Source organism: Anguilla rostrata, chromosome 16, assembly GCF_018555375.3.
Source record: "Anguilla rostrata isolate EN2019 chromosome 16, ASM1855537v3, whole genome shotgun sequence".
Classification (NCBI taxonomy): Eukaryota; Metazoa; Chordata; class Actinopteri; order Anguilliformes; family Anguillidae; genus Anguilla; species Anguilla rostrata.
This window is the reverse complement of record NC_057948.1, coordinates 3864915-3885583: the sequence shown is the minus strand read 5'-3', so window position 1 is coordinate 3885583 and position 20669 is coordinate 3864915. Positions and strand designations below refer to the sequence as shown.

The following is a 20669-nucleotide window of genomic DNA, read 5'->3' as shown; positions in this document are numbered from 1 at the left end:
AATTTGGCCAACTCGACACGCTTCGGTTCCGGTAAATGACTGAGCAAGCTTTCCAACTTACCCAGGGACTCTGAGTTTTTCAACCGGCCATGCAGAACAGAGTCATCAGGTTCGATACTCCCCTCCCCTCCACCCACTCCCCTCACCTGAGCGGAGGTGACAGAAGTAGTACCCACTGTGAGAGCCGGACAGGCATTGTATGGGAATGTCCCAATCTCTGGTGGCGTCAGGGCAGACGAGCGCGCATAATAGGGCTTTAACCGATTGACGTGATAAAGCTGATTGGACTTTTTGCGATGGGGAGTGGCAATCAGGTAATTTTCCTCTGAAACCTGCTGGGCCACAGTGTATGGGCCAACAAATTTGGCCTCAAAAGGTGAACCCACTATAGGCCGAAGAGCGAGGACCTGGTCCCCCTCTGAAAAGTGACGTCTCTCAACCCTGCGGTCATAAAGACGCTTCATCTTAACCTGTGAGGTTGCCAATTTTTGTTTAGCTAATTCCCCAGCTGCATAGAGTCGGTGTCTAAAACCATTGACATAACTGATAAGGTTTGTAGGAGGGTCCTCAGCCCTCCAGTCATCCTGCAGGACAGCCAGCAGCCCTCGCACAGTATGCCCAAACACAAGGTCGTTCGGACTGAACCCAGTACTCTCCTGTACTACCTCCCTGGCTGCTAGGAGTAACCAAGGCAGCCCCTCTTCCCAGTCTCGATCCAATTCCACACAGTATGCACGCATTAGCGATTTTAACGACTGGTGGAACCGTTCCAAAGCGCCCTGACTCTGCGCATGATAAGCTGTAGACTGCTTATGCTTAACACGAAGTTGCTTCAAAATTTGTGCAAACATATGAGAAGAAAAATTACTGCCCCGATCGCTTTGAATGGTCCTAGGGATACCAAAGAATGAAATGAATTGTGACAATGCCTTCACTACAGCCTTAGTTGTAATGTTGCGTAATGGGTACGCAGCGGGATAGCGAGTGCTTTGACACATGACTGTAAGCAAGTAGCTACTACCAGATTTAGAACGCGGAAGGGGACCAACGCAGTCAATAATAAGATTTTCAAATGGTTTACCAATGCCTGGAATGGGATGCAAGGGTGCAGGTTTGATGCTTTGATTTGGTTTCCCTGTCAGCTGACAAGTGTGACATGTTTTGACATGAGTGGCAACCTCCCTCTTCAAACGAGGCCAAAAAAAATATCTCAGAATACGGTCATATGTTTTCCTCACCCCCAAATGTCCTGACTGATCATGAGAGAGCTCCAACACCAAACTACGAAATTTCCCTGGTACTACAATTTGCACCATGGCGTCGCCAACAAAACTCTCCCCATGGGGCACCCATTTTCTCACCAAAAGCCCATTCTGGATGAAATAACCACGCGCAAGGCTGATCCCCTCGCCAGCAGGGAGGGCACTGTCAAAGAGCTCTTTCAAGGTGGGATCCATCTGCTGTTCTCTAGCCACGTCCTCTAAAGAAACAGGGAAAGGTAAGACAGACAAATCTGGCAAGGGTAGCAATGGCATTGTACAGTCCTCTTTTTTACTGCTAGGCTCAAGCTCTGGTTCAGGTGTGGCACGGCTCATAGTGCGCGTCACAGCACAGGCCATGAAAACCTCTGGCAATCTCTGAGCACTGTCCTCTGACTCCCCCGGGAGAATCGGTGAAGGGGTAACAACTGGAGATGGTGGCCCATCAGCCCAAACACGTCCCCCAGCCAGTCCGTTACCTAAGATGAGGTGAACCCCCTCAACTGGTAGCGCTGGGCGGACACCGGCCACAACTTCCCCCTGCACCAGATCAGACATGAGCACCATCTGATGAAGTGGAACAGACAATGTGGTTAAGCCCATGCCCCGTACTAAGACGCTGTCACCTATAGCAGACTTGTGAGAAAAAGGAAGCACTGATTCCAAAATAAAAGAATCCATAGCTCCAGTGTCTCGCAAGATCTTCACTGGGACTTTCACATTACTTCCCACAAGTGAGACATAACCCTCTGTAATAAATGGTGAGTAGTCAGAATAATAGTCGTGGCTATCAGAGCGGCACAAGGATGTTGGCGGTTGCATCTGCTCTGGGCACTGTGCAAAAGGACTACCAATTTGGATAGGGGCAGCCAACGCCATAGGCTTCACCTGCCCCCTACCTCCTGAGAGCTTAGCCTTATTTTAAGAACAGGACATTCTGCCTTCCAATGGCCTCTCCCTTGGCAGTAATTACAAACTCTGTTGGGATCAAACTTCCCACTTGACCCACAATCATTATTGAATGAACTGAATTCTGATTTTGACACATTTTGCCTCGCGGAATGTGAACCATTTGCCCTAGGCCAACACAACTCGCGAGCGTGAGCATCTCCAAAAGTACTTCTGTGCGTTAAGACGTACTCCTCGGCTAGGACAGCAGCCTCTGCAGCAGTCTTAACTTTATGCTCATTTATGTATGTGGCTATGTAGCCAGGGACTGAATCTTTGAACTGTTCAAGCACAATAAGATCAGCCAGGTCCTCAAATGTTTCCACCTCCAAAGCAGCGCACCACCGACTAAAATGAGTAACCACACGGCGCACAAACAATAATCCAATTTAGGACATACAGACCTTAACAAAATCAGTGTCCCCCAAACAAATAGCGCAACTTAACCCAAAATGACTATACAGCCAAACAAATGAAAAGCCAATACACTTACCAGCCTACGCTTCCAATAGAACTCATATGAGGCTGAAAGTGACCAAACAGCACTATCAATTAAACCAATACAACAAATTAACAAATTACAAAGAAATGCTTACCCAAATTTAGAAATTAGTTTAAAGGACGAGCCCCCATTTTGTTACAACCCCTGGCTCTCAGGTTGCAACAAAGAATGGGGGACACATGAAACCATTAAATAATTAAATAATTTATTAACAAAGGTCAAGAAATGAAATACATCAACTATGTTATGTAAACGAGCGTCAGTAGAATCAGTGGTGTAAGTGAGTGTGGGTGTGTAGAATATGTTGTGTGTGTTGCAAGGAGTGAACCCAAACAATAAACAAACTAATTAAGTGTGCAGCGGACTGGAGAGAGACCGCACTGGGAACTGGCAGCAGCCTTTATGCTGGAGGCCACGCCCAGATCCAGGTGTACGCCCTCAGCTCTGATGAGCCGCCTCCCAAACTAGAATGACAAAGAACAGAAGTGAACAGAAACAACCCAAAAGGGGGCGGGTCGTCACAGTACTTAAGGGAAAGGTATTGTACAGGTATAATTGTAATTTTGTGGTGTACAGTTGAGACCAAATGTTTACATATATGTAGGCTAAAGACATTCAAACTCAGTTTCTCACAATTCCACACATTTCTTTTGGAAAGTCAATTAGGACATCTACTTTGTTCATCTCAGGCATATTTTTAAAACAATCGATTAGAGACAGATTTATTTTAGTTTTAATTCACTATATCAGAATTCCAGTGGGTCAGAAGTTTACATACACCAAGTTGACTGTCTATTTAAACAGTCTGAATGATTCCAGAAATTGATGTCATGACTTTTTGGAAGCTCCTGATTGGCCTATTGTCATAATTATGAGTTAATTGGCACCCGTGGCTGTATTTAAGGGCCTACATTTCGATTCACTGCCTTTTTGCCCTTGATACCATGGGAAAAACCAAGCAACTCAGCAAAGACCTCAGAAATAAAACTGTGGACCTCCACAAGTCCGGTTCCTCCTTAGGAGCAATTTCCAAACAACTGAAGGTACCATGAGCAACTGTGCAAGCAATTGTATGCAAATATAAAAATCTTTGGACCACACAGACACTGCATCATTCAGGAAGGAGGCACAAATTAACTCCCAGAGCTGAACAAACTTTGGTCCGAAAGGTTGAACTGAACTCCATGACAACAACAAAGGAACTGGTGAAGGAGTTGGAGGCATCAGGTACCAAAGTATCTACATCCACCATTAAGAGAATCCTATATCCCCATGGCATGAAAGGCTGTCGTGCAAGAAGGAAGCCCCAAGTCCAAGACTGGCATAAAAAAGCCAGAATTAAGTTTGCAGGTGATCACCAGGATGAAGACCTAGCATTTTGGAGGCATGTTCTCTGGTCAGATGAAACAAAAATTGAACTCTTTGGCCATAATGATCAATGCTATGTATGGAGCAAAAAGGGTGAGGCTTTTAATCCAAACACCATCCCAACTCTGAAACATGGGGGTGGCAGCATCATGTTGTGGGGGTGTTTTGTGGGAAAAAGGACTGGTGCACTTCAGAAAATAGATGGCATCATGAAGAAGGAGGATTATCTACAAATCCTGAAGCAACACCTCAAGACATCAGCTATAAAGTTACAACTTGGTCACAACTGGATCTTCCAGCAGGACAATGATCTTAAGCATACCTCCAAAGTTGTAACAAAATGGCTTAAAGACAACAAAGTGAAAGTATTGAAGTGGGCATCACAAAGCCCTGACCTGAATACCATAGAACATTTGTGGATTGAACTGAAAAAGCGTGTCCGTGCAAGGAGGCCCACAAACCTGACTGAGTTACACCAGTTTCTGGAGGAATGGGCAGAAATTCCAGCAAAGTATTGTGAGAAGCTTGTGAAAGGCTACCCAAAACATTTTATTCAAACTAAGCAATTAAAAGGCAATGCCACCAAATACTAACAAAGTGTATGTAAACGTTTGAGCCATTGAAAATCTGATATACAGTGGGCTCCAGAATTATTGGCACCCTTGATAAATATGCACAAAAAATGCTAAAAAAATTGCTAAACTAAAAATGAATACAGTTATTGACATAAGCTTTATTTTCCAACATGTGTAAACTAGTGTGCTTGATTAATGATTCATTGGAATCAACCAAAGTCTTACATTTTTTAATTAAAAAAATATTTCCCCAAAAAACAGGTTCCACAATTATTGGCACCCCTGGTTTAATACTTTGTGAAAACACCCCTGGCAAAGATGACAGCCATGAGTCTTTTCCTATAATTTGTGATAAGTTTAGAGAACACATTTGGAGGGATTTTTGACCATTTCTCCATGTAGAACTTTTGAGAATCATTGATATATTTGGGTTTGCGCTTATGGACCCCCCCTCTTCAGTTCAGACCACAGATTTTTGATGGAATTTAAGTCTGGAGACTGAGATGGCCATTGAAAAATATGGATGTTGATTTCACTTAAGCATTTCTCTTTAGATTTTGATGTATGCTTGGAGTCATTGTCCTGATGGACAATTTACCTATGACCAAGTCCTAGCTTCTTAGCAGGGACAACCAAATTTTCTGCCAGAATTTCCTGGTACTTTGTTGAATTAATTGAGGCATTGATCTAAAATAGTGCCCCGGGACCACTGCCAGCAAAACATCTCCAAAATATCAATGACCCACCTCATTATTTGACCGTAGATATGAGGTGCTTCTCCTGTATGCATTCCTTTTTTGTCGCCAAACATGTCGATGGTGTGTATGGCCAAAATGTTCAATTTTGGTCTCATCTGACAATAGCACTCTCTTCCAGTCATAATTCCAATGCGGTTTGACAAGCTCCAGATTCTTGGTTTTGTCTATTGTGCTCAGTAAGGGCTGTCTTCGTGCCACCCTTCCAAAAGAGTTAGTTGGTATGGAGGTGCCATTTTATGTTTTTTTTAGATTTGTTGACCCCAAGAAACAAACCAATCTCTGCAATTCTTAAACAGTGATCCTTGGGTTATTAATGGCCTCCCTCACCATCTTCCTCACTGTCCGTGGGGACACCCTGCACTTGCTTCCTCTTCTTGGCAAATTTGCAACCATACCATATGTTTTACATCTTTTTATTATTGCCCTTACAGTGCTAGATGGTATGTTTAACCTGGTATGTCTTTTTTGTACCCATTACCAGACTTGTGACGGTAAATTACCATCGTTCTCTTCTGGATTGACAGTTATTTGGCTTTTCCCATGCTGATGGATGACAAAGGGGTTTTGTATGCGTGTTACCTCATTTTTATTCTCTATTGAAACTGGAACTGATGGAATGACACAATATAGTTCCTTTAGAGTGAGATGAATTAAGTAAAATTGTATTGCCAATTTAATTTTGTTTGATTTTACTTACAATAATTGTTAGGGGTGCAAATAATTATGGCACCTACAGTTTGCAGAAAAAATTAAATTACATTAATTTTTAAAACATTGAATTTTTTAAATTCAAAATGAATTCTGGAGCCCACTGTAATACATTAAAGCTGGAATAAATCTGTCTCTTAGCTATTATTTTTAAATGACTTCTTATGGAAATAAAGTAGATACCCTATTTGCCTTAACACAGGAAATGTATGGTAACATGAAATGTGTGTAGTTGTGAAAAATTGAGTTTGAATGTCTTTAGCCTAGGTGTATGTAAACTTTTGGCCTCAACTGTATATTACTATTGTGCAGTACAGGTGTAATGGTGTTGTTGCACTTGGGACAAAGGACTACAAATGTCCACTGGAACTACAGTCCCTCTCAAGTGACACATTCATCGCTGCCGACTGTAATTTTAAAATGACTGCACTCAATACTGAAAGCTCAGAAAACAAGCGACAAACAATCCTGAACAAAACCATAGAGCATTGGCTCTCTTGCGTATGCCACACCGTTTGCACTGAAGACATAACTGCTCTGCAGAAACTTTTCATTTACAAAGTATTTTCTGTTTTAACCCAGTTATAGCCTCAATATTTAGTCAAATGCTTCTGTAGAAAGATTAAGCTTATGAACCCAAGTGCAAGAATGAGTGTTTCTCATCTACTCATCCTTTGACAGAGAATACCCTGGCCATGTACATGTAATATAAATGTATAATTTTTGCCTCAAAAATATATTGTGTTCATGTCTAGAATTGAGTTAATTTTATCAAATATTTTAGTGTGAAAATGCTATTTTAACTATTAGTTAAAATACATTGTAAGAGCTCATTATGTTCACTGCCAACTTATTTAGTTAAATGACAGTGCTGTATCTCTCTCTCTGGGGCAGAATGTGGTGATGGTGATGAGCGATGTGGTGGACTGGCTGATTCCAGACATCCCCAAGGACATCAGTGCACAGATACAGAAGGAGAAAGTCCTGATGGTGGAAATGTTCATGAAAGAGGAGCAGAGGAAGCTGCAGGTTCTGGACATCTGGAGCCTACACCGGAATGACAAAGACCCCTGCAAGAACTGCAGACCCAGGCCCCGCCCCTGCCCACGACCTGGCCCCGCCCACACGACCCAACGCCTGCCCCCTGCGCACCTGTCCACGCATTCCACAGAATGAGCAGGCCCCCCTTGTGGGAAAGGCTACAGAAGGGTGGGACAGCACCGACACCATGGAAACTTGCCATTTTCCTTTCACCCGTTGTCCAATCAGCTGCTGCCAAGACACCCTGAGCTGATGGTGTGGCCAATGAGCCACAGCCTTTCTATTGAACAGTGGACCACATTCTGGGGGGGTGGGTGTGCCTTTTGTACAAAATTAGCCAGCAAGTGATACAGATATTTTTTAGCACACAGCCTGTCCTGCAGTCAGATTTTTTAAATTTATTTCCCCTTTTAATGTATAGTTGTTGCTTTTTAAGCATGTAGAAGGTTTCATTGTATGCTGCTTTTCTAACAATATACACATCATAAATAGAAAAAAGCCCTATTAATTTGTTGTCAGATCATTGGATAATTGGTGTAACTTTATAAAAGGGAATGTTCAGGTTTGCACATTGTTTTCAAAATTTATAGTTGATTCTTTTGCTGTTGTCGAAATGATCTAAGAGATTAAGTGTATTCAGATTATGAACCGAGAGAGACTTAACTGTTTTCAAATCAAAATCATATCTTTGTATGGCACTTTTTACAGAAAACTGTCACAAAGATGCTTTACAGAGTAGCAGAAAATGGAATAATCTGAGAAAACCCGAGCAAAAAGAGTAAAAACCAGGCCTGAACCCCCAAATAGCAAGCACATGAAAAACTCCCTGGGGGCAGAACAACTCTCAAACGATGGCCATAAAAAACTCCCCAGTGGGGAGAAATCTCAGGAGCCCATCTTCTGCTGACTGGCCTAGTGTAAGGTAGAATGGAATGTAACAGAAATGCAATAAGGGATCTATCACAGTAAATAAAATTGGTTTAGTAGGTTACAGTTGAGGTAATAAACTAACAGGAATAATGGAAGACCTGTTGTATAGTTCAGTGTTGTGCTGTCCAGAGGGGCAGGGTGATACATCTGAAGCTCCAGGCTGTATCAAGGCATGGGCAGGGGAGGAACAGGGCTGAAGCAGTCTATGACCTTAGAGCAAGGGACAGGGCTGGAGCGGTCTATGACCATAGAGCGAGGGACAGGGCTAGAGCGGTCTATGACCATAGAGCGAGGGACAGGGCTAGAGCAGTGTATGACCACAGAGCGAGAGACAGGGCTGGAGCGGTCTATGACCATAGAGCGAGGGACAGGGCTAGAGCGGTCCATGACCACAGAGTGAGGGACAGGGCTGGAGCGGTCCATGACCATAGAGCGAGGGACAGGGCTGGAGCGGTCCATGACCATAGAGTGAGGGACAGGGCTGGAGCAGTCCATGACCATAGAGCGAGGGACAGGGCTGGAGCAGTCTGTGAACTCAGGGCGAGGGAGGGGCTGGGAAGGAGAAACAGAGAAGATAATGTTAGGCACTGTAAAGACTGTCAAAAAACATGCAGTCTGTGTGCCAAAAAAGTAGAACAAACACTAGGATAGAAGCTTCATCCAGCTACTACACGATCCTCGGCCACCAGTGTATAACCTATGATGGCTATGGCAGCCACTACTGAGTGCTCTCCTACTGGAGCCCCAACCCGATTTCAGTTTATGTTCTAACCCTGCTAGGCTAACTCAGATCATGCATTCATGAACTAAGCTAAACTGCCAAGATCTGTTAAGGCCAGCGTGACGCTTGACGCTAAGCTACCTAGTGTGCCAACTTTGTCGAGGCCAGCTTGACACTTGAAACTAAGTTACGTAGTGTGTCAGTTTTAAGGAGGTTTAAGATATTTTTAGGTTCCTTTATGATGTCAGTGTGCTGAAGTAAGCATGTTGGTTTACACATCATATGGATATCATTAAACTGCCACAGTACCAACATCTCTCATGAATTTAAATGAACCTCATAAAATCTCAGCAGATTATGTCTTCCTCACAAGGCAATAACCAAACAGTTTTTCCATTTGTTTAATGATTGAATGGTAAATATTTGTCTTAACGTTGTTTTGTCCATATTATATGATTGCTTAAATGCCAAAGATAACAGTTGAACATTTAATTCTGAAAAATCTAGCTAAGTACAGAAAGACTGACAATAATTTCATTTTAAACATGGTCTACTGTCGCATTTCAGATTCCGTTCATTGATCTCAGTACTGAAAGTTAAATTTGTGTTTGATTTTAAAGGGCTCTAAACACGATACTGTGCCATGAAAAAGTATTTGCTTCTTCCATATTTCCTCTATTGCATATTTGTCGCACTGAATGGTTTCAGATTGTTACACAAAATGTAATAATAGATAAAGGGAACCTTTTTAAAAAAAATGATTATTTAATATATTCAATGAAAAAAATGATCAAATACACATATCATCCAAGTGACAAAACCTTAAACTTGAAGGAAATGTAGCACACTCTTCTTTGCAGAACTGCTTTAATTCAGACAAATAGGTTTTCAAGCATGAACTGCTTGTTTCAGGTCCTGCCACAGCATCTCTATAGGCATCAAGTCAGGACTTGGACTAGACCGCTCCAAAACTTTGATTTTGTTTCTTTTCAGCCATTTAGTTGTGGACTTGCTTTTGTGTTTTGGATCATTGTCTTGCTGCATAAACCAGTTATGCTTCAGCTTCAGCTCAGTGACAGATGACCAGACATTCTCCTTAAGAATTTTCTGGTGCAGAAGAATTCATGGCTCCTTCAATAATGACAAGTCATCCTGGTTCTGAGGCAGCAAAGCATGCCCACACCATCACACTAGCGCCACCATGTTTGCTTGTTGGTATGATGGGAAATGCTGTATGTGCTTTACGTCAGACATACTGGGACCCGTGTCACCAACAATTTCCCATTTCTGTCCATACAACAAAAGGCGGAAGAATCATCCTTGTGTTTTTTTTTTTTGCAAATGTGAGCCTACCATTGACGTTTCCTTGGTTAGCAGTGGTTTCTACCTTGCACTTTTCCCATTTTTGCCCAGTCTCTTTCTTATTGTAGAGTCATGGCTACTGAGCTGAGGCTAGAGAGGCCTACAGTTCTTTGGATGTCATTCTGGGATTTAGAATTTTTTTATGTTTGTGACTTCCTGGATGTGTTGTCGCTGCACCTTTGAGGAAAAATTAGCATGCCGGCCCCTCCTGCAAGGATTCACCACTGTTCCATTTGATGATTTAATTTAATGGCTCTCACTATAGTTTGGTGGAGGCTTTTTAACGATTTTCAGACTGACATATTTCAAAAGCTTTTTTTCCTCATTTCTTCTGGAGTTTTCTTTGTGTGCTTGTAGAAACTTTGTGGTGACAATTTCACTCTGATGGTGAGATTCAATATGAGTGAGGTTTAGATTCAGGGATGGCTAGAATCAAGCCTGGTTGTGTTCAATCAGCTGAATCTAATCATCAATTCAGTTTGGTTAATTGGTTGATTGAGTAACTGAGGGGGCGATTACTTATGGGTGATATGGGTGTTTGATATTTTTTTCATTAAATAAATGAAATAACTTGTTTTGTGTTTACTCAGTTTTACTTTGTTGAATATTACATTTTGTCTATAGATCTGAAACCATTCAGTGTGACAGATTTGCAATAATAGGGGACATCGGGAAGGGGGCAAATACCTTTTCACAACACTATAAAGCACACAAAGGGCTGTTTTATGAAACGTAAATTTGAATGTGTGTCTGTCATGTATTTGTTACTGTTAAAGTTAAATTATTCCCATTTTAATTAAACATGTATTAAAAATACAAATGGAATATCTGCAGTTCATGACACAACATGGATGACACTGTTATAATTTTGGCTTGATGTAGCAATGATTTAGAAAGTTCCATAATCCTTTGTTACAGTAATGCCCCTCTCAGCTGAAAGAATGTTCTCCTGAATACATAACATTTTCCAAAGCTTTCGCTCTATATTTTGTTCATAAGATTTCAGTCTTGCGTCAAGCTTGCTAGTCATCTCTATACAGACCGCATTGTGTTTGATGACATATGGGAGAGCTTGGTTACCTTTAGTCTTTACAGGAAATTCCTCACATTGTTTACCTTTAGAGCTAGCAGAGAGGCTACATGATTATCAGTGTCTCTTCAGTACAGTGGTTCATTTAACATCACTGAACACCACAGAAAACATTAAACTATGCATTTCACATACCTGTTCACATGAGTAGAAATGTGCTCTACTTCACGTATCTCTAGAAGCCTGAAACTGCACTTTAAACGGAGAAATATCTATGAATGAATGTTTTAATGCTTGTATGGCAGATCTGAAACCTTGCTTTAGGAGATGCTTAAACAACAAAACATAACGGACTTTTAGAACATTGGACAACATGAACCTCTGCAAGCTGTATTGAAGGCATTTGGATAGCTGTCCTTAACATGAGGTTTTGGTCGGTTTTTCTCAAATTTGGAGCCCAATGTGGGGCTGAGCATGTCCAATTTCGAATGGCTAGCTATCTGCAACCGCAGCCGTGTTCACATGTGAATCCAACTGGCAATTTGGGAGAATGTACACATTTGCAGTTCTCCTTCAAAATATGTGATTTTGCCAGCTTTCTTCCTTTCACAGTGCAAACTATAGCTAAGCTCACACAGACTGGAGTCAGAGGAAGACCCTATTTATATGCAGCTGTAATCCATGATGTCATCATATTTTGTATATGCTGCGTGTCCCCAAGGTCAAAAATGACCAACCTTCTTTGGACCCCCTGTGATAAAGCCTCCATTGAATGTTAAACCCTAAATTAAATATTTTAGTATATAAACACCCTGTCACTCATAAATAAATTTGTGAATAACTATTCCTACTTCACAGTCCAGAGAGTCCATTTTTTTAGTCTACACCACTCATTTTTACTACAGGGAGAGGAAGGAGGGTGACAGAGAGGGAGAAAGGGAACTAATTTCAGTATGTCTTCCATCCATCATTTTCTAAACCGCTTAATCCAGGTCAGGGTCAAGGTGGCAAGAGGGCAAGCAGAGCAACCCAGGCCCCCCATCTCCCCAGCGACTTACTGCAAGCCTCCTTTCCAGCAGCTTGGCAAGAGCTTTCCCAGCGAGGCTGAGGGGAGAAGTTCCCTCACAATTAGAACACACCCTCTGGTCCCCTTTCTTAAAGATGGGGACCCCACTGTGGTCTGCCACTCCAAAAGGCACTGTTCCCGGCCTTCATGCGACGTTGAAGATTTGTGTGAACTATGTCTCTCCAACAACATCCAGAGCCTTCAACATTTCCAGATGGATCTCATCCATCCCTGGTGCTCTGCCACCCAGGAGCTCTCCAAACCACTCCAGTGACTTCTGCCACAGAGATGGGCTCTGTTCCCCCAGACTGTGCCCAAGCTTAAAAGAAAACCTAGAGAAAAAGAAGGAAATGGCAAAAAACCAGACCTGAGGTACACCGTAGCATTTGTAAGGAATCTTTAATTGATTATGCTTGCGTAAAGCTGTCTGTCTGTTGGGAAGAGCTGGGAAAGCTACCATTGTACCCTTGAGCAAGGTACTTAACCTGCATTGCTTCAGTTCATACCCAGCTGTATAATGTAAATGCTAAATCTGAATAAAAATACGTTTTCAACATACAATGCCAAGTTACTCACACAAAAAAAGCACTATAAGTCATTAACACCTGCAAAACCTGGGCCTGCCATTAAAAGTAGTGATATCAAAATTATGCCAAGTTACAATAAACAATATTGGCTGCCTTATCTAACACAAATTAAATAAGCTGTATTACAAAGCAACACTGCTACCCAATGTTTCCTAAATTCTTTCAAGTAACTTAGCTATAACTAGACTAGCTACTCTCTGTACAGTCATTCATGGACATCAAGCTGACACTGTTGCAAGTATGATACTGTAATTTGGCTTGCTTGCTCTTACAAATTTCCACTTTATTTATGGAGTCAGACCATCCCTCATCTATACCCGCTGATCCTGGGCAGGGTCAAGGGGGTTGCTGGAGCCTATCCCAGCATGCATTGGGTCAGAGGCAAGAATACACCCTGTACAGGCCACCAATCTATCACAGGGAACAAAAAACTTTCACACATTCATCCCTATGGGCTCCAATCAACCTACCTGCATGTCTTTTGGAGGAAACCGGAGTACCCGGAGGAAACCCACATGAACAGGAGAACATGCAAACTCCACAAAGAAAGGCCCAGGCTAGATTCGAACCCAGGACCTTCTTGCTGTGAGGCGACTGTGCTACCAGCTGCACCACTGCAAACTTTTTCTGGTGTCACTTCATAGCCAGGCATATGTTGAAAAATAATACGCAAATCCCAGCCAATCAGAATTGAATATTCAGCACCTTATCCAGATCATCCTTATCACTATCAGCCTCAAACGTAAATGTATTATACACCTCGATAGCCTGTGGGCCAGCCAGTATTAGCCACAAAGCTACTTTACGTGTTCCAGAGCTAGTCGAGGCGCCAATCGCTGTGCTGTAGAGAAGAAAACGTTGCTTGAAGGCACGCCACTTTTCGTCCACATTTCCTTCTAGTTGCAGATTACCGGGAGGTTTTATTCCCTCCATCATAGCAGTATGTCCTTACTGTGCGTTCTGTAAATCCTGGTACCATGTAATGTTGTATTAATAGGTAAATAATTGTCTCACAATCAGCAGTCTGGTAAGTGCAGCTTTACGCAAGCATAATCAAGTTACTACAGCTTCACGACAGCTGTTAACCATCAGTCAATCCAACTTGTCTTTACGACAGCTACTGTTATCAGTACAATATTTATTGCAGACTTTGAGAAAGCCTTCGGCAAAGTCCGACTTGATTATATTAATACACATTTGCAATTCTTTAACTTTGGTGAATAATTGATAAAATGGGTCAAGATTATGTACACTAATTCAGCATGTAAGATTATAAACAATGGTCATTTTTTTAGAAAGTATACCATTGTAACGAGGAGTTAAACAAGGCTGTCCTCTATCACCCTATTTGTTCATCTTGGCAATTGAAATATTGGCAATTAAAATTAGATCTAATGTAAATATAAAAGGTTTAGAAATGAAAGGTATATATGTATGCAGATGACACTAATTTTCCAGTAAGCCCATACCTTTTAACTCTGCAAGCTTTAACAACTGACTTAGACTTCTCTAAGTTTTCAGGTTTAAAACCTAATTACGATAAATGTACTTTATTGAAGATAGGATCATTGAAAGGTAACATTTTACTGTAGTTACCCTGTAGTCTCCCAATTAGATGGACTGATGGACCAGTTGACGTACTTGGTATTCATATCCCAAAAAATATGAATGATCTTACAAATATAAATTTTAATAATAGGATTAATAAGGTTGACAAAATACTCCAACCCTGGCAGGGACAGTATTTAACAATATATGGTAAATTTACTTTGATGAATTCTTTGATTGTGTCCCGATTTGCCCATTTATTTATGTCCCTACCATCTCCAGGGGAAGCATTTTTTAAACCATATGAATAGAAAATATTTAAATTTATATGGAATAATGAGCCAGATAAGGTAAAACAAGTATTTTTATATAATGAGTATGAAAACTCTGGGCTCTGAAACTTTTGGATTTTTGGATTTCTTTCATTGAAAGCTGCATTAGTGCAGAATTTTTATCTTAATCCAAGTTGGTTCTCTAGCAGGTTACTCAAGAATGTGCATCCAATATATGATGCATTATTTCTGTTTATGCAATTAAAAATTAAACACTATAATGTAATAAAAAAATGATGTATTTCACAATTTATCTTCATGTCTGAAAGAAGCCATTAAAAGTTGGTTACATTTCCAGTATTATCCTCCAGAACAGCCAGAACATTTTTTACAACAAATGTTATGGTTCAATTCAAATATTCTGATTGATGGCAAACCAGTTTTTTTGCGAGAATATGTTTAAAAAGAAGATAATTTTTGTTTAATAATCTCATAAATCTAGGAGGTAAAATCATGTTCCATGAACAATTTGTTAAACTGTATGGGAATTTATGTTCATTAATGTCAAATCAAATGTTTAATCAACTAATTGCAGCCATCCCACACAAATTGAAAAGAGCAGTTCATAAAGAAGTATTCCAAGTATTAGTTTGTCGGCCACATATGAAAAATGTTACATGGCTTAAAAATAATAAAATAAATAAAAGCATTTATGGTTACTTTTTGTGGAAAAATGCATGGACAACCCTTCCATAGAGGACTATGCACAAATGGGAAATTTTCTTCGACGTTCCTATACCTTGGTATAAGGTCTTTGATTTAACATGCAAAATCACAACTAATACATCCTTTAGAATTACTACAATCTCTTGCCTACTAAAATAATGCTTAATATTTGGTACATTGAACAGGCCTCTACATGCAGATTTTGTCAGGAAGAAGTTGAATCAACACCACACCTATTTTGGTATTGCCCATATGTAGCCCTTTTTTGGATGCAAATTCAACATTGCTTTACAAGTTATAGTAACCAATTTTGGATAGATCTTCTTTATATTCTGCTAGGTAATCTGAGAGAAAATTGTCAAGTGATTGATTATTTAATTATTCTTTCAGGTAAGGTTTAGAAGAAAAATTAGAAGACTTGCGGCTTATTAAATTTAAAACATTTGTTAAATATCACTATATGCTATGATACAAAGGTACAAAGGATTATGCATCATTTAAAGAGAAATTACAAAACATGTGCTTATGGGAAAGTTGGATTAGAGATTGAATGCAAAATGGATTGCCATAAGTGGATATTTGTTTTTTTTGGCTGAACCACAACAGCAGGGCCAGCCCTAAAAACGCGAATGTCTGTGAGTGACTGAGTGATGAAGTTACACCATTGGTCGGCCGAGTTATGAAGTTACACCAATGGTCGGCCGGATCACGTGTGTTAGGTCCAGCCATATACTAGGTTTTGACCTGGTCTTGTTTTTTGTTGTTGTTTTTTTCAGTGCTCAATAGGTGATCTACCGCTTACTTGTTTAATTATTTATTATTACTATTGTTTTTTTTTTTTTTCATTATGATTCAATTGCCTTTGTTCGATCTTTTAGACTAGAGGTTGTTTTATTTGTGTGAGTGCATGTGTTGTGTGTGCGTGTGTGTCATTGTCGTGTTCTGTTTTTTTTTTTTTTGTGGGGGCGGGGGGGGGGGGGGTGATATCTTGTTGATGTTAGAGGTTTTGTATGTTGGGTGGGGTGGGCAATGGGGGAGTAGATGGTTGGAACTGGGCAACTTCATATTGTTCAGTTTTTTGTTTTTTTTCTTTTTTCTTTGTTTATTTTTGGCTCTATGTGATAAAAGTTATAATAATAGAAAAATAATTTTTTTAAAAAGCCCTGACAGGGTGCCCAACTTTTTGCATGTGCCACAGGCAATCCGAGCGCTGTTGGGCTGAATGAGCTTTTCTCGTCATTATGTTATGTTATGTTATATCACGTTATGTAGGCTAACTGCCCTTACATTTCAGGAACTGCAACATTCCAGCACCAGCAGCCTCCAACGCCGACTCATCACATTCCCACGTTAGAGCCTTTCAGAAGTGCGAAGAATTAAGCTTAAATGTAGCCTGTGTTATAGTAGTTTCATTGTGCAACATGTTTTGCCTTTAAAAAAGTAACTTTGCATTCTTCCGAACTCTCGACGTGTTCAGTCGTTCAGCAAGACTAGACCGTCAAAGACAACGGGCGGTATCCTTTCTTGGTAAATTATTATTATTATTATTATTATTATTATTATTATTATTATTATTATTCAAACATTTTTGTTTTGTTAGACAAACGAGGCCGTCAGGTTCTGCTAATTTCCTTTTTGCTTGGACTGCGGGCTTAGTTTTTTATGAAACATGGGTTGGGTAATAATGCATTTATCTCAGCCCGAAGGATAAATAAAGCTCAGTCGCGAGCTCTTGCCAAGTCATTTAATTCATAGCTGTAATAAGTCGTTCATAAATGTGTCCACACATTCTACAGAGAGGTTTAATTAATCATGTTAATGACAGTAAGATCGGAACAATTCCAAAGTAAATACGTTTTTTATTATTGTTATTTCTGTTGAGGGACAATATTTTAAATGAATTCATGTCCATCGTCATATTCGTCTTATGTGTCTTGACATAGGCTACAAAGATTTCTTACAGTTTCACGTACGTTCGTTAAATTTAAAAAGGCTTATTTGTCGGTTTAGCCTACAGATGGTACCACAATATTGGTATTCTCGAAGTCCCAACTTCATTATAATTGCCACGTTGTAGAATAGTATATTTACACATTAATACTAGGCAGATTTCTACAGGCATGCAATATTTGACCATTTTGGGATAACTATAAACACAATAGCAGACATGATCAATAAAAAAAAAAATTCTGCACGGTGGTCTCTCACTTGGCCGAGTGAAGAAGTAATGAATGGAATGCGGTAATCCAAGGGAAACTATAGGGACACTTCAAACTCAAACGCGATTTTAAAAACAAAGGAGTAAAGGAAGGAGGAAACAACGAATTAATTCAAATAAAAGAACGGGTAAGTAGCCTACTGTGGAGTTAAATAAAAAAGAGAGAAATTAAAGCGGTGTTAAGAGTGATGGGAATCTGGAAGTAGGCCTATAATTGCATCACCGCGCTTATTTCAGTAAAAAGAGAAATGATGACAATAAAACAGCTATGTGGCTATGACAAGCTCACGCTCTGAACACGAATTTCCCAACTGGCACCAAAACTAATTTAACGAAATACATTTTAAGTTTATTTCTGTATGTATGTATGTTTTGTTTAGCTAGTCAAATATGACAGTCACATGCCCTTCGCTTGATCAAAATACTACTACTACTGCTACTACTACTACTATTATTATTAATAATAATAATAATAGTAATAATAGTAATAATAATAATAATTAGGCTACATTTTGACACCTGTTACTGTATCAGATCAGGGATATACATACAAGCCAAACAGTAGGCTATCGAACAGACATTGATATAGCACTGAAATCAGACTTGAATCTAGCGTAGGCTACATTCAATAGTTAGGTTTCTTTAATATCAGAAAAATTAAAACCTAAGTGTCCGACTTGGTATTAATAAAGGTTGAGGTAAATAAATAATAAAAGGGGTAAATAAAAGTAGTAACGTGTGCTTTGGAACATATACTCAAAGTGACGGAACATCCGAGGATTTAATTGTCAACATATTTCTTCACCGAATTAATGTTATATCTGTGTTTATTAAACGTCAGTAAACCAGCCATTCAGATAGTGGTCTTGTGGAAAATGTGGTTTTTCTATTCCATGCATTGTAATATTAATAAGAATTCTTTAGATGCAGTTTCTGACACGTTTATTCTAAACACATTTGAAACAGATGGATTTTCCCACTTCTTAGCCTATAGAAACCCGTATCTCGTAAATTCAGATGCATGGATAGAATAACAGTTTTGTTTAGCAATTTTTTTTTTTAGCAATCCTGCTATTCATATATTCCTGTTATATTTCTGGCTTCCATTTTGCATTAGCAGTCTTCGGTATTGGCTGGATTCCAGTACAGCGCCCTGTCCTGTCTCTTTCCAACATTGCACTTACGGTATTTACTCTCGAACCAGCCTTGCTTTCAAGTTAAAAAAAAAAAAAAATTAATGATTTTTTGGACAAGTTCGCGTATACATAACGGATATATCTATATCGGGACTATTTTCTGTAGGCCTAGTTATGAAAATGCACTGTTTTCTTAAGTGTGGCTTTTGTGTGCCACAAGCCCTACCCTTCAAAATGAACTGAACATATCAGTTGTTGACACCACGTATTAGACTTTTCATACGTTCGCTCACACATAAAATACTTGCGCATTTCGGTTACCACATAACAGAAAAATACTTTTTTTTTTTTTTTTTTTTCATTTTTCTTCAAAACTTACAAGCCCCGGTGCAAACGTTGTGTAAGTCGCTCTGGATAACAGCATCTGCTAAATGCCTAATGCAATGTAATGTTGAAGGACGACATTCTTCCCAATGTGTACACACAAAAAACAAATGTCATGAAAAACACGTTTTCAACGTACAAAAATGCCAAGTTACTCCACATAGGCTACAAGGTACTGTCTATAAGTCATTACCTCAAATCAAATCAAGAAGAAAAAGAAGCAGAAAACGCAAAATCCCCTAAATGTGGGGCTTTATTGTTCGGACGTGTGAAGTTATTTGTGAGAAGTCAAAAGGTACAGAAATTAATGTTTTTAAGGGCTGAGTGTCTTTGGCTGTTGTGGTTATTTCTGTGGGGAACCCTGAAAAGTTCCGAACTCTCAGTGCTGTATAGGTATGGGGCATGCCACCCCGCCAAGGCATACCTGCCATCCCAATGCCTTTTAATTGTGAAGTTTAATTTCTCACGTTGAATGCAAGTCACATCCACAACACTTGATTAATTGTAAAATGAAAACGCTGCAAAAAATAAATGCAGTTTTATACTTAAACGTATGGGAAATCTATATTCATTTCTAGAAATACAATTGATCATAAATTGCCAACCCTGTTATTGGAGATCTACCGTCTTGTAGATTTTCACTCTTACCCAAACAAAGCACAACTCATTCAACAGCTAATTGGTAGAATCAGGCATGCCGAATTAGGGCAATAATGAAAAATCTGGGTGACAGTGGAGTATAATGAGTAAGGAACTGATCTTGTAACTGAAAGGTCACAGGATTGATTCCCAGGCAGGCCCCTGCCTTTGACCCTTGAAGCAAGGTACTTAACCTGCTTTGCTTTGGTATATGTGCAGCTGTATACTATGTAAAGTTATGTGGAAAGTTGTGTAAGTCCCTCTGGATAAGACAATACGTTAATTATCTATGTGGCCGATGGTTCGGGAGGTAAAATTTAAAAAAATCCAAAGAAGAATTAATTACAGAATGTATTTAGTCGCCAAGTCTTCAGATATGGCATTAGATAATTCATCCTGGGCAAAAGGCTATTTGGAATGCTTTTCAGAAAAAAAACCCTCTACAAAACATTCAACAGGTCCAAGCGCCTTTAATTTTGTAAATGACAATGTCTCATCTGCTGTGGTCAGATGAGATGACATTACAACTTTCTGGCCGAACACACATGCAGTGGTTTCAGTGGTGAAAGAAGGATGTGTAGACAGAAAAGATCCTCATTCCGACTGTTAAATATGGTAGGCAGACTTTAATGTTACAGGCTGTTTTGTGCACACTGATCCTGGGGCCCTCATTAAGGACAATAGCATTGTGAACTCTACTGAAATACCAAGATGTTTTAGCAACAACAACAACAACAAAAAAAAGGCAATCCTGTCGGAAGGATGTCAAAGATCTAGAAAGATTCTGGATGGAGGAAGGATCTAAGATCTCTCCCAATGTGTTCTCCAGTTTTATAAAACCATGCAGAAAAAGGCTCCTTTCATTATCTAGGCAAGGGGAGGGTGAACAAA

The 20669-nt window shown here is 39.9% G+C and overlaps 2 protein-coding genes across 2 annotated transcripts in view; one reads left to right on the top strand and one right to left on the bottom strand.

Moving 5' to 3' along the window:
* ano1a (anoctamin 1, calcium activated chloride channel a) overlaps positions 1-10992 on the top strand; it is a 75820-nt gene extending 64828 nt beyond the window's left edge. The window contains 1 exon segment of the mRNA XM_064313526.1: positions 7013-10992. Coding sequence (XP_064169596.1) covers positions 7013-7294 — 282 coding nt within the window. The 3' untranslated portion in view covers positions 7295-10992.
* Positions 1-20669, bottom strand: part of LOC135242400 (protein NLRC3-like) — a 1894071-nt gene that overhangs the window by 2221 nt on the left and 1871181 nt on the right. The gene's annotated exons all lie outside the window — the stretch shown is intronic.